Genomic DNA, 15,806 nt, shown 5'->3' on the forward strand with positions numbered 1-15,806 from the left:
CGGCTCCCCACAGAGAGCATTTTTCACTCGCACAAACGCCGCCTGGCACGGCCCCGTCCACTGGACCAGATCCGGGGAACCCTTTCGAGTGAGATCGGTCAGGGGGCTGGTTAGCTGCGCACAGTGTTGGGAAGGTTACTTTTAAAATGTATTCCGTTACAGAATACAGAATACATGCCCCAAAATGTATTCTGTAACGTATTCCGTTACGTTACTCAATGAGAGTAACGTATTCTGAATACTTTGGATTACTTAATATATTATCGTGCTTTTTACAACAACGTGAATGTACTATTGCTGTGTGATTTATTACTATTACTGAAGGTCCGTGACTCCGAACTGTAGTAAAGGGACCTCTGACTAATACGGCGGGGTCCCTGTCGGCTCATAGCCGAAAAATAGCTTTACTTTGTTGTGTGGGTCAATTTTTCTTGCCAGAGACAGAGAGAGGCGTTGAAAGACTGCTCCAACGGAACTTATTGTTTTCGGAGGAAAACACGAACACGGTGTACAGTCGAGTCTTAATAGCTTACTTACAACTGGGCTCGTCAGGCACTCTTCTTGGCTGCAGTGGTTATTATTATATTTACATGCTTCCAGCTCCCGTTTTTCCACGACGACAACTCGTACCTTTCCACTCGCCTTTTTCTCCCTCCTCGCGCTCACAGACACATAACGTGTATGGCAGTGCATTCTCCCTGCAACACGGACTATACTGCCCATGATGCTACATTCTTTAGAGCTATGCTTGTAGCATTCTGCCTGTTAGCTTAGCACAACAACGAAAAGGCGCTCTCTCTCACCCAGGAAACACACAGTCGCAGAGAGAGAGAGCGTCGCCCTGTAACCATGGCAACCGTAACGCTGCCGCCTGGAACGAAAGAACGTAGCTGTCAAACAAAACCCAAACAGTTCTGACCCGCGACTAAATGAAACAGGAAAGTACCGCAGTGTAATCCATTTATTTCAACAAAGTAACTGTATTCTGAATACCACCTTTTAAAACGGTAACTGTAACGGAATACAGTTACTCATATTTTGTATTCTAAATACGTAACGGCGGTACATGTATTCCGTTACTCCCCAACACTGGCTGCGTAACCCGCCAACCCCAAGAACCGTCTCACCTCCTTTTTCGTCCTGGGGCGCGGGCAGGATGCGATAGCCGCCGTCTTCTCCACCTGTGGACGCACCTGCCCGCTCCCCAGGTGGTACCCCAGATACTGCACCTCCCTCCGTCCAACCGCGCACTTCCTCGGATTGGCCGTGAGCCCCGCCCCCCTCAGGGACTCCAGGACCGCGGCCACCCGCAGCACATGCTCCGCCCAGGTGTCGCTGTGGATGATCACGTCATCCAGGTAGGCGGCAGCATACGTCGCGTGCGGACGCAGCACCCGGTCCATGAGACGCTGGAAAGTGGCCGGGGCCCCGAACAGGCCGAACGGGAGTGTCACGAACTGGTACAAACCGTACGGAGTGGAGAAGGCCGTTTTCTCCCTGGCCTCGGCAGACAAGGGAATCTGCCAATAGCCCTTGGTTAAGTCCAGCGTCGTGAAAAAGCGGGCCGTGCCTAACCGGTCCAGGAGCTCGTCGACCCGAGGCATGGGGTAGGCATCAAAGCGTGACACTTCGTTCACCCTGCGATAGACCCATCCTTCTTCGCCACCAGAACGATGGGGCTACACCAGGCGCTGTGCGACTCTTCTATTACTCCCATCCTCAGCATTTCCGCTAATTCCCTCTGCACGATTTTTCGCTTATGCTCCGGGAGCCTGTAGGGCCGTGAACGCACCGTCACGCCGGGCTGCGTCTCGAAATGGTGCTCGATGAGGGACGTCCGGCCGGGCAGGGGGGGAGAACACGTCCGCAAAACGCTGTTGCAACGCGACAACATCCGCTCTCTGGGCCTGTGTGAGATGGTCATCACAAGGGAGGGAGGTGGGAATGATAGAATTTGGCACCTCAGGCCCCAACTCATCTCTCTCCTTCACCAGGCTCACCAGAGAAGCGGTTTCGACCTCTCGCCACTGTTTGAGGAGATTGAGGTGATAAATCTGCGTGGCTCCTCCCCTGTCCGACCGAGCGACCTCATAGTCCACGTCCCCGACTCGCCGTGTGACCACAAAGGGACCTTGCCACTTGGCGAGCAACTTCGAGCTGGAAGAAGGGAGTAACACAAACACTTTATCTCCCGGTGAAAATTGCCTGAGTCTAGCCCCTCTGTCATACAGGCGTTGCTGACGCTGCTGAGCCTGGAGCAAATTCTCCCGTGACAACCTCCCCAAAGTGTGGAGTTTTGCTCTCAGGTCCAACACGTACTGAATCTCATTTTTGGCGGGGCTCGGACCGTCCTCCCAGCTTTCTTTAATCAGGTCGAGCACCCCACGTGGCTTCCTGCCAAACAGCAGTTCAAAGGGAGAAAATCCCGTGGAGGCCTGGGGCACCTCCCGCACTGCGAATAACAGAGGGTCTAGCCAGTGATCCCAATTGCGTTCATCCTCGTTAATGAACTTCCGAATCATGGACTTTAAGGTCTTATTCAGCCGCTCCACCAGCCCGTCAGTCTGAGGGTGGTAGACGCTGGTCCGAATAGATTTAATGCCCAGTAATTCGTACAGTTCCCGCAGTGTACGAGACATAAACAACGTGCCCTGGTCAGTCAGTATCTCTTTCGGGATTCCGACTCGGGAGATGACCTGAAACAGTGCCTGCGCCACACTCTTAGCCGAGATGGTGCGCAGCGGAACTGCTTCCGGGTACCGCGTTGCGTAATCCACCAGGACTAACACAAAGCGGTAACCGCGTGCACTCCGGTGAAACGGCCCGATGAGGTCCATGCCGATGCGCTCAAACGGGACCTCAATGAGGGGGAGAGGGCGCAGAGGCGCTCTCGGTATGGCCGGCTGGTTAACAAGCTGGCAGTCCGGGCAGGACGCGCACCAGCGGCGCACATCCGCTCGGATGCCCGGCCAATAAAATCGGGCCGTTATTCGCTCCAGAGTTTTCTCGTAGCCCATATGCCCTGCCATGGGGTTATAGTGGGCCACCTGGAAAAGTGTTTCCCGGCGGCCCTGCGGCACCAACAACTGGGTGTGTGTTTCCTCAGTCTGAGTGTCACGACTCACTCGATATAATCGGTCATTTAATAAGACGAAACGCGGGTAGGTCTGCGCGGCCTCAGGGCGCACCACGTGACCATCAATAGCCATCACTTGGTCAAAGGCTGAGCGTAGGGTGCCGTCACGAGACTGCTCCAGTGGGAAATCACCCATGGGGGACACTTCCGGGGCCGGCGGGACGTCCCGTGAGGGACCCGCCGGCTCCTCCCCCCCGGAGTCGGTGTCGGACGACCCCGCGTCACCGCTGAATGCTGCGCACACGCTACACCCCGCTTCCGGTCGTGATCGCACCCCCGCGTACTGCCCCAGTAGCTGATGAAACCCCGGCCAATTGGTACCCAGAATCAGGGGGTGCGACAGGCGCGGGCTAACCGCCGCCGTTACCCTATGTGTATGGCCCTTGTATTTTAGCAGCAGCGGCACTATGAGGTACCGGTGCACATCACCATGAACACACCTCACCTCCACCCATTCTGCCTCCAATAATGCCCCGGGGCGAACCAAGCCTTGGTGCACGAGGGTCTGTGTGCAGCCCGTGTCCACCAACGCTTGGCGTATACCCCCTCGAGTCCTTACCGGAATACTGTATGTCCCTCCTGGACCGGGGGAGGGTGCTGGGGCGCCAACAACGCGGAACACCTGCCCCACTTCCATAAGCGGACACTCCCTCCTCAGGTGTCCCGGCTGCCCGCACTTCCAACACTCCGGCCCCGGCGTCTGTGCTGCCCTCCGTGGCTCGGGGGCGGCTCCACTCGGCTCGGTTCCCCTGGACGGCACCAATGCCGCGAAAGGGTTAGTGGGGCTCAGCGCCGGCGGCCGCTCTGCCTGCCCTGGTGCCGGCACACGGCGTCTCGGGGCCGGCACTGGGGCCTGTTTGTTCGGCCTCCGTCCGGCGTCCCCGGGCTCCCCTGCTCCAGCGGCAAGGTGGTCCTCCGCCAGCGTCACCGCTACCTCCAAGCTTGCGGGCCGGTGGCACCGGACCCATCTCGCCGTCTCCGCTGGCAATCCCTCCGTGAACTGCTCCAGCACCACCTTGTCCACCAGCTTCGTCTCGCCCTCCGATGCTCCCGGCTGCAGCCAGCGCACCGCCGCGTCGCGCAGCTGCCGGGCCCAGGCGAATGGTCGGTCCGTTGCAGCCAGCCGACAGGCCCGGAACCGCCGGCGATGGTCTTCGGCGGTGAGCCCCAGCCTGTCCACCACCGCCCGGCTCACATCCGGGAAGCTGCTCCTCGACGCCGGAGGCAGACTCAGGGCCGCTGTTTGTGCCTCCCCAGACAGCAGGGGGAGCAGCCGCAGAGCCCACTCCTCCCGTGGCCATTGGCAAGCCTCCACCATGGCACGGAAGGTCTCCAAAAAAACCTGTGGGTCGTCCCCGTCCCCCATCCGGGGCACCGCCACCGACAGTGGCGAGGGCTTCGGCGTGGCAGCGGCCCCGACCAGCCGCTCCAGAACTTGCGTCTGTCGGTCCGTTTGCTCCCACAGCGCGGCCAGGTGGGCACGCTGGTCGGCCGCCTGATCCCGGCTCATCGTCGCCATCTCCGCTAGCATCTGCGCCAAGAATTGCAGGGGCTGGGTGGGTGGCGCGGCCTGTGGGTCGGACATTCCCCCACCAGCACTTTCCTGGGTTTCGGCACCACTTGTGGGATACACCAGGCACAAATACACGCACACGCAGGTATGTACTGCCAACTTCCACATTTATTTGTCACTGTTAGTTTTGACAGCTGAATCAGTCGCACAGCCTGACAGCTCACGAGCCCAGCTGATCTCTCCTGGCCGCTCCTCCCCGTCTCACTATAAACACAGCGGAGGGAGACCATCATCAGTACATAAACACCATCAGCTGTTCTTACCGGCCTCGCGGCGCCGCCCTGTTGAGCCTTCTGCTCCACTCCTCCCCTGCAGCTGCGCCCGGGGCCACGCCTCCGCCACACCCTATTAACAGCAAAGACCTGGAGGACATCTTGGGTCAACTGAACTCCTCCTCTTGCTGTTTAGACGTCCTGCCAACAAGTTTTTTCAAAAAGGTCTCAAAGACTTTGGAGTCAGACCTGTTACAGATCATCAACCTTTCTTTAATGTCAGGTGTGTTTCCAGAACCACTAAAAACTGCTGTAATAAAACCTATACTGAAAAAGGACAATCTTGACAAGACACAAATGAACAACTACAGGCCGATCTCAAATCTCCCATTTTTAAGTAAGATCATTGAAAAAGCAGTTTCTCAACAGCTGAGTTACTTCTTAAAACAGAATAACTGCTATGATGCCTTCCAGTCAGGTTTTAGACAGAACCACAGCACTGAAACCGCTCTGACCAAAGTGTTCAATGACATATGTCTGAATACAGACAGTGGAAAAATGTCAGTCTTAGTTTTACTGGATCTCAGTGCAGCATTTGACACAGTTGACCACAATATATTACTCAAACGACTGGAGAACTGGGCAGGTCTTTCAGGAACTGTACTAAACTGGTTCAAAACATACTTAGAAAAAAGGAAATACTTTGTATCAATAGGTAACTTCACATCTGAGCAGACAAGTATCACATGTGGAGTTCCCCAAGGTTCCATCTTGGGACCCCTTCTGTTTAACATTTACATGCTCCCACTGGCACAGATTATAAAGAACAACAAAATAAACTACCACAGCTATGCAGATGACACACAAATATATATCACAATGTCACCAGGAGACCAAGGCCCTGTACAGGCTCTTGGTAAATGCATTGAGGAAATTAATGACTGGTTGTGCCACAATTTTCTCCAGCTAAACAAAAACAAAACTGAAGTAATAGTCTTTGGAGCCAAAGAAAAATGATTACAGGTCACCAGAGAACTTCAATATACCTAAAAACCACAAACCAGTAGTGGTGATGGATGCAGACCTAAACTTAGAAAAACACATTAAGACAATAACAAAATTAGCTTACTATCATCTCAAGAATATTTCAAGGATAAAAGATCTGATGTCTCAACAGGACCTGGAAAAACTAGTCCATGCATTCATCTTTAGTAGGCTTGATTACTGTAACAGCATCTTTACAGGTCTACCTAAAAAATCAGTCAGACAACTGCAGTCATTCAGAACTCTGCTGCTCGAGTCCTCACTAAGACCAAAAAAGTGGACCACATCAGTCCAGCTCTGAGGTCTTTACACTGGCTGCCTGTTCGTCAGAGGATAGACTTTAAAGTTCTGATGCTGGTCTATAAAGCTCTGAATGGTTTAGGACCAAAATACATCAGTGACCTCCTGACCCAGTATGAACCTTCCAGATCCCTCAGGTCATCTGGATCCGGTTTTTTATCTGTTCCCAGAGTCAGAACCAGACACGGAGAAGCTGCATTCAGCTTTTATGCTCCATATATCTGGAACAAACTCCCGGAAAGCCTCAGATCAGCTGAAACACTCAGTTTATTTAAATCCAGGTTGAAGACTCCCCTATTCTCGGCTGCATTTGAATAAAACACCAAATCCACACGTTTAAGCTTAAATTTCAAAATGTACTCTTTCTTTTTCATTTTAAATCATGGTTTTTATTTGTTTCTGTTTTTTAATGTCTCTGTAAAGCACTTTGAATCACCTTGCTGTTGATTGTGCTATATAAAGAAACTTGCCTTGCCTTATACTGCTACATCAGGCTGCCAGCTCAGCTTTTAGTCCTGCCGCAGTCTCAGGTACATTCAAAACTAAAGACATTTCTTAAAGGTGACCCATTCTGCTGATTTACATTTTCATATTATTACTGTCAGACTCTATTGTATTTTAAACTTCACAGTTTAAAATTATTAATCTCATACTGGGTCTTTGTGAAGCACGTCAGCTCATCTAGTTTATTTTTTCGTTTCTCTCCCTTTAAGCCAACTTTTTTCTAATTGGCTATCCTTCACTAATAGAAGGTTTGAACAGCAGATGGGCGGGGCTGCTGTTCCTGAGATGACTGTATTCATCACACCCCCTATCTTTGGCATCATACAGAGAAAAGAACAGAATAAAACCATTTAAAGCAGAGTGCTTAAAGACATCTGAAGCCTGCACATATGCTGCACCAAACTCTAGCGATGGTTATCCAACCATTAACCATCCAAAACTGTAATGCTGTTTCGTTGTGGCTGTTCTTCTGTCATCTGTTCCCTTTATGTGGGGTTGCCACAGTGGATCATCTGCCTCCATCTCATCCTCTCCCTAGCATTTGTCTGTCACACCAACCTTCTGCACGTCCTCCTTCACTACATCTAAGAATCTTCTCTGAGGTCTTTCTCTTTTCCTGCCGCTTGGTAGCTCCATTTTCAACATCCTTTTGCCAATTTATCCACTCCCCCTCCTCTGCACATGTCCAAACCAGCTTAACGTTGCCTTTCTCCACACTGATCAAACTGAGCTCTCCCTGTGATGCACTCATTTCCAATCATGTCCATCATGGTCACTCATAATGAAAATATTAATATGATCGACTCTGCCACCCCCCGTCTTTTGTCAGTGCCACCATTTTCAAATCTCATATCACAGCAGGTCTCACTGCCATCTTGTAAACTTTCCTGACACTCTCGCCCACTCACTCCACCCTGCCTGCGCACTCTTATTCACCCCTCTTGTGCAATGTCTGTTTTCTTGGGTGGTTGATTCCATGTATTTTGCTGCCTTTGCTTGTTGCAGCTTCACTGTTACACCTGCTTCTCTCTCATTCTACTTTCCTCTTTTCTCCAGTGCATATCTCACAACTGAGAATACGCTTTTTTTTTTAGCTGCATGGCCACCAGCTGGCAGAATTAAAAAGAAATTGCAATCTTGCTCAGTGAGAGTTTGTTTATTTGAAATAAACTCCTCTGCCGAAAATATGGAAGCCTTTACAATCACTATAATCACTATAATCACAAAAATTACATCTATTATATTGTTTCTCCTAAGCTGATGACTTGGTAGTCCGTGGTCCACAGCAGCAGAGAAAACACTATAACAGAATTTGATGTGCAAACAACAATAAAATGAACCACATGAGTTCAAAAAACTTTTGTATTATCAGATTCTGCTTAACTGAAGTATCTTCTTTGCACATTTCATGGTCACTAAAACACGAAGTTTCATCTTTTTTTCATTGCCTTAAATAACGAGAGATGTTTATTTTCTTATCAGCAGTGAGAAAATTATTTTTCTCACTGTCTTTAAAAATGTTTTGCACGTGATTATTACAAAAACACTCATCAGATATCACTATGATGTGTAATGCTTAAGATTTGGGAACTTTGCAGAGAATTCAGAAAATGCTTCCCTCTCATGTCACTGAATCATTCCTCACAGGAAAGGTCAAACATCTGAGGATGCCTGAGGAAAGACCGATTTAAACACATAATGGAGTAGAAAAGGAGTTTTTTGAAAGCGTTGCTACTGGATTACAGCAGATTTTACAGATCATACCCAGCTATAAACACGACCGCTTTAGATCTCAGCTGAAAAATGACAGTAGCCCGTCCACCTGCTGTGGGAGGACGGTGTTACCAGGCTTTCATGTCAAAACTCACAGAAAAAAAGGGGGAGAGAGAGTAACAGATTTGGCTTAAATTAAAAAAACAACTGGAATTTTTTTTTTAGGTTTGGTTCTTATGAGCCAGCCCAGATCAAACAGAAACATAAGTGGACTGTTGTAAAACTGTGTTGACTTTAGAATATTGCTGTAACAGAGCTCATAAAAGCCCTGAGCTAACAGTCTGTGCAGGACAAACCACATTGAGTTTAATATCTGGGGGTAAACAGACAAGCACAACACACTGTACCACAGAAACTGTGTAGTCAAGTCAATGTATTTGGATAAACAAGACAAAAATACTCAAGTTTTCAACTACAGAACTAAACTTTGTTTCTATTCTGCTGACTTAGTTTTCTCTACCTAACCTCATGCACAGTTTATTTTTTAAAATACAGTAAAATAACAATAATAATTAAAAGTGGTCATTAAGCATGGCCCAGTGAACAGGATGACAAGACTAAAATTATGTTGTGTATTGAACAGTTACATACATATATATGAAAATGGTTTCTGAGATTTCTGTCTTGTGCTGCACTGAGACGCCGTGGGTAGTGCCGCTGTTTATAATGTGCAGTGTGGGTTTGCTGCAGGCTCCAGACTATAAATATAAGATGATTTCTTTTGCTATAGTTTTCTACGCTATGATAAACTTTAAAGCTCACTTTAGCTGCACTTGTGATGCCAGGACGTCTTTGGGAGGCTTTATATCACAGTGACTGTGCATGTTTTTCTCACTAGAGAAGAAAAACATTTGGACAGGCGGTACATTTCAGTCTGTATTTTATGATCCCATTAAAGGTGAAATATTATATTCAAGCTTACAACAGGAGCACACTGAACAAGCAGTCTGTAGTCTTGCTGTATGTCTGTGCATGTGTCACACTTACGTTTCAGATCATGAAATATAATTTAATATTTGACAAATAGAAGATGAGTACGTACACTCGGAATACAGGAAATACCCTGCAGGAACGAGCAGGAAACAAACAAGCAGACTACACAGTACAACAAACAGAAGCAAACTGAAGATTTAAATACACAAGAGCTAATGAAGGAAAAGGAAAGAAGTCACTGCCGTCTATCAGTCTGGAAAGGGTTACAAAGCCATTTCTAAAATTTGGGACTCCATTGGACCACGGTCCACAAATGGAGAAAACTCAGAAAAGTACTGAACCTTCTGAACTTTCCCAACCTACCAAAAGTACTCCAAGAGTGCATCGACGACTCATCCATGAGGCCACAAAAGAATCCAGAACAACATCTAAACTTCTGTAGGGCTCACTTCACTCAGTTAAGGCCAGAGTTCATGATTCAACAAAAAGAAAGAGACTGGGCAAAAATGGCATCCATGGAGAGTTTAAAGGAGAAAACCACTGTTGACCAAAAAGGACACAAAGGCTCGTCTCACATTTGCACAAACGTCTTGATGATCCCCAAAACTTTCTGGAAAATATTCTGTGGACTGGGGAGAAAAAAGTTGAACTTTCACCATCTGGTGTAAAACTAGCACAGCATTTCATTAAAAAAAAAACACCATCTGAAAAGTCAAGCATGGTGATGCTAGTGTGATGGTCTGGGGCTGCTTCTGGGTGACTTGCTCTAAATGATGGGACCATGAATTCTGCTCACTGCAAAGAAATTCCGGATGGAGAATATCCAGCCATCGGTTCATTTCCTGAAGCTCAAGAGCAGTTGGTTTATACAGCAGAGTAATGATCCGAAACACAGCAGCAAGTCCACCTTTGAATGTCTCAAAAAAAGAAAAAGAGAAAACAAAGAACAAAAGCAAAATGAAGGTTGTGAAGTGGCCTTGTCAAAATCCCAACTCAAGTCAGATTCAGATGCTTATGGATGACCTTAAACACGCTGTTAAAAAAAGTCTCCAGTGTGGCTGAACCGAAGAACAGTGGATCAAAATTCTTCCACAGCGATGTGGAAGACTCACTCCCAGTTATCACAAACTCTTGATTGCAGTTCTTGCTGCCGTGGGTGGCACAACCATTTACTAGATTACGTTTCACACAGGGTCGGGTAGGATTGGAAACTTTTTCCCTTACTAAACGAAATCCTAATTTAAAAACTGCATTATATATTTACTCTGGTTATCTTTCTTTAATTAACATCAAACTAACTAAAAAGACTTTAATGATCTGAATAGTAAGGGGGAAATACCATATGTGTCTGTACCACATGTGCATATAATGCCTACCTTTGTATTTCTGTGCTCTAGGCATTGTGTCCCTCATCTCTCTGGCTGTCCTCTCCTATGAGCGCTACAGCACTATGATGGCTCCCACTGAGGCGGACTCCTCCAACTACCGTAAAATCTCCCTTGGCATCATCATGTCCTGGGCGTACTCACTTATCTGGACCCTGCCGCCGCTCTTCGGCTGGAGCCACTACGGCCCAGAGGGACCTGGGACCACCTGCTCTGTTGATTGGACAGCCAAGACAGCAAATAACATCTCTTACATCATCTGTCTGTTTATATTCTGCCTCATCGTGCCCTTCCTGGTGATTGTGTTCTGCTACGGAAAGCTACTGTCCGCCATCAGACAGGTGAGTCAATATGGGGATGGAGGAGACTTTCAGTCACCTTGCAGGACTTGCAGAGGAGAGCCTGTCCTTTCTGTGTGGGAAAATCCCCTCAGATCAGCTGCAATACTCAGACAGCCTCGCTGGCACCTGCAAACATACCATGTTCTGAATCACATATGATTGGCTGACTTAAATAAGCAAGCTGTTGAACAGCTGGACCTAATAAAGTGGCTGGTGGGTGTATATCAGCTGAACATTTAGGCGAATGTTTTTCTAACATATGTCAGTGTTGTGCTTGCAGCTTATAGAGTGGTAACATTACTCATATGTGACTCAGCAGATGCTCTCAGTGTAAAGAGTGAAATTAAATCCTGTCTACACCTCAAGACACTCAATATTCTAGTAAATCAAACAGGCAATGTGAAAAAGCACAAAGCAAAAACAGAGATTCAAAGTCTTCCCAGCTTTACTTAGAACAGCAAAATCACAGGTCACTGATTCAGAATCATTTCCAGAGCTGCATATATGCACATCAGAACTACTTTAAAAGTGAATGAAAAAGAAAGAAAAAATCTTTGAAAACCATACAGAACAGTGATTCAACCATTTCTGTTTTCTGGCAGTTAAAGCAATAGTTTTCAGTTTGAATAACTTTCCTCCAGTGATGTGAACCAGTGAACCAAAACCTACAGCTGGTTTATATACTCATTTCTATAGCAGAGCTAATTATGGTTTGGAACCTCAAACTGGTGAAACGTTACACTGAAATGACCATCGGTAAGTGCGTGTCTGTCTTTGGGCCACAGGACAGCTGCACACACACCAAACGTACACACACACATCTTTTAGTTTCCGCCGTTATCTGAATCAGCCTAAAAGCACAGAGACTTTTAAAGTAATGGTCTCTACACGGGGTTTGTGTATCACATTATTTTGCTTGTCTTTCCAGCTAGTTTGAATTAGCATCCTGAGTAATGTTTTCAGTTGCTGGTAGCAATAAAGAGCCTAATTTACATAACGTGAATTTACATAAGTGCTTAACAACTGAAAATAAGGTGTACAATGCTGCGGTAGCCCGAGCATAACAGATTAGTTATTACTATAAAATGACTTTAGGTGAACAATGTCTTTGAATGATAGCACGATCCGCTTGTTCCTGTTTGTTTTTGCTTCGTTTTGTCTGTGCTGAAGAAAGTCTCTGGGCCTCAGTCTTCGTTATTCTATGGAGACAAGTTGAAATGTTGTCTGACATGCGACAGGTAATCCTGCTCTTTCTACGACTACATACACTCATACTTGTATTGATTAGTGTCCCTGACACTGACAGTTTCTTAATGAAATCACAAGTGGTGATTGTGGACTAAGTGTTTTTCAGGAAGAAACATGTCCTTCCATGCAACAGGCCACTTCTTCACACTGCCCTCCCTTCTATAGATAGTCAATATCACTTTGCTGTGAATTACACTGGACATGTCTTTGGTCACCACATTTACACAGTGACACATCGCGAAAAGATGCTTGTAGTGGACCTGCTGGTGTCACACTGACACACACTTGTTAAGTGAATAGACTGTATATAAAAGATGGCCTTGGCTTAACTGCTCTGCATTGGGTTACCTGGTAGCCATTAGAAATGGTAATAATAATCATCATCATCATCATCATCATCTTACTCTAATAGTTATAGTGTATATACACGTGTCTATTCCTATTATTTATTCTGCATTAAACCAAACAAATGATTAATAAATAGATGTATTTATTTTATATATTAATTATTTTCTTTGGTGTTTATTAATGTACAGTCATATAATGATGCTCGAAAGAATATTATAAATTAACATAAATGTCTTTCTTTTAATACATAAGTGAAGAACCACAGGTCTGACAAAAACCGCCCATAGGGTGTTTTTTTTGCAAGGAACACCACCACTACTACTAATAATAATAAAAAGAATGATAATACGTGTGAATGTGAGTGTGAATGGTTGCCTGTCTCTATGTGTTAGCCCTGCAACAGACTGGTGACCTGTCCAGGGTGTACTCTGCCTCTTGCCCCCCTCCTCCCTCGCGACCCTGACAAGGATAAGCAGAAGAGAAGAGAGGGGAAGAGAGAAGAGAATGGATGGATGAAGATAACAATGACAATGAAACCAAGAATGGCCACCAGGGGGCAACTCTTGCCCTTAGCACCATTGCACTAAGTTCATTGTAAAGTTTCTGTTTCCTTATTCTTTCTTATCATTTTCGGTTATAACACCAAGAATGAAATATGAAAATGCTTAACAAAATGAGTTTGTTCATCAGTTGGTGACATCACAGTGGCTATTTCCATCACATATTTTTTCAATATCCACTGATCAATGCCAGTCGGTTAAATCACTAAATGAAAGGAAATTTTACAAAATGAAACAAATCAGAATGAAAGCTGAACAAAACAAAGATCAAAACATAATACGCATGTAACTAAAATATGATCTCTGGCACCACCTTCTTGTGACACCAACCTCTTAACGTGGACTTTGCTCCTCTTTGAATCATTTTGCTATCATTGGTGCATCAAGGCTCACATTCCAAAGTCCATCCCACGCATAATTTGAAGAAGCCCGCAGCACCCTGGGATGGCAACATACTGAATTAGCCTACAAGCCCTGCTCTGTTGGGCAAGTTTCAACACAACAAGGAAATCTAAAATACTGGTAAAAATTTGGTCCTGATCACAGTAATGAATATTTAACAGCAGTTCCCTGCTGTGGGCGTGAGAAGGACAACAGATGATCCAAACTTTCTGTGTTTTCTGGGATTTGCTCCTTTTTCTCCCCTCGGCTGAGAACTGTGATGTGAGCCAACCGACGTTTGCTTTTCCACATTCTGTTCCACGCTGACTGAATCAAACAGTATGTGCAGAGACAGTGTGGAAGGCAGCGCTTCCTCCTCTCACTCCAGGAAAGCCAAACAAGTGTGTCTGCACGCGTGTGTGCACGCACGCGTGCACACACGCGTGCACGCACGCACACACACACACACACACACACACACACACACACACACACACACACACACACACACACACACACACACACACGCACACACACACAGAAACAGAGAGAGCAAGACAGAACAGCAAGAACAGGTCCCTGAGCAATTTTGTGTGTGTGTGTATCCTGATAAATTCCAGTGTGAGACAGAGACACACTGGTCACCTAAGATGCATAACAATGAATCTAATGGCAACAACTTGGTAGTTTTCCTCTATTTTTATGACTTTGCAGAATAAAAAAAGCATGCTTCTTTCCTTTTCAAGTGCACACAGTTCTTTGTATGAATGAAGAAGAGAAAGTAACAATATAAAGGTCCCTTTCTCAGTTTGTCTTTATCCCATTTCTCCTACTTTTCTTTCTTGCTCATATATCCATGTGCCAGCTGGAGCTTCTTTCTTTCTTTTCGTCACCCTCGTCTTTGGTGATCACATGTGCTTTCTTTATCTTTGCTTGTTTTAATGGCTGCTCTGAGTTCTTCTCCCACTGACGGTGCAATGTAAAACAAAGCTTCTCCCGTCACGGTCACTTGGGACAACTATGACAGATAAAAGCAGCTAAGCCACTTAGCAAAAGCTAAAAGACCTGAACCTCCTCAATCTGATAATGTGGAGCTGGAGCAGTCAACGTGGAAAACATTGATTCAGCTTTGGGTTTAGTCCAGGTTGGTGTAAATCACCACCTGTAGACAGGGAGATTTTTCCAGCTTATGACTGAAAGACTAATTTTATGTATTGCAATATAGATCACACAGATCGGTCTTTGAGGCTGCAGGTTTTAATAGTGTTTACTTTTATAAACCAAACTGTAAATGGGCTCAAATATGTAAAGACAGATCTGAGATTTCCCATTAAGAATGAGAATTTCTGTTTTTTACAAGGTTTAGAATTTATGTTCATAGCATCCACACCGAGGGGCAGACACTCAGAAGAAAGGAGCATTTTAGTGGGCTGATTGGCTTGCAGAAGGCAGGGAAGAAAACGATTGGACCAGAGTGATGATAACAGAATTTCGCTTGACAGCGTGGAAACGAGGAAGTGATGTAAAGAGCCTGCAGCAGCCCGAGCAACCAGGAATGCAGGGGTTGGATCAGTGAAGGCTAATACAAGATGTCCTAATCAAATTTACTCATAAGATTCACTATGAAAGAAATAAGGATTGTTTGAATTGTGAACCAGGCAAAGCTTCTCTAGTTGGAAATGAACACAACAGGCCCCAGTAAAAAGGAAACTAAACTTCAAGGTTTCCATCAAATCCTCTCAAAATTTTAAGAAAAAAAAATGAAAACGGGCAGGCAGCCAAATGGGTGCAGCCTGTCTCTACTTGTTTGATCATAGCTGGCAGTGTTGCCATCTTTTTTTATTTCTCCTGCTCTCTTCTTATAATGTGAAACGGCGGTCTTTATCACTGCAGGAAACAGATGCTGTCTGTCCTTTCTCGGGTACTTGAGTGATAGAACATTGATTTTTAAATTTTAGCTTCAATTCTATGAGGTTCTGCCTGGAATATGATTCTAAGTAGTTTATATGATTTTCTACTTAATGTGAATTTCTGTGTATTTAAATGGTAACATATTTGCAACAAATGG

General features: G+C 46.0%; 1 protein-coding gene across 1 annotated transcript in view; it reads left to right on the forward strand.

Annotated features, from left to right (window-relative positions):
- Positions 1-15,806, forward strand: part of tmtopsa (teleost multiple tissue opsin a) — a 74,513-nt gene that overhangs the window by 6,952 nt on the left and 51,755 nt on the right. Inside the window, exon 2 of the mRNA XM_026148692.2 lies at positions 10,873-11,201. Coding sequence (XP_026004477.1) covers positions 10,873-11,201 — 329 coding nt within the window. The remainder of the gene's footprint in view (positions 1-10,872; positions 11,202-15,806) is intronic.

Source organism: Astatotilapia calliptera, chromosome 18 (assembly GCF_964374335.1).
Source record: "Astatotilapia calliptera chromosome 18, fAstCal68.1, whole genome shotgun sequence".
Lineage (NCBI taxonomy): Eukaryota > Metazoa > Chordata > Actinopteri > Cichliformes > Cichlidae > Astatotilapia > Astatotilapia calliptera.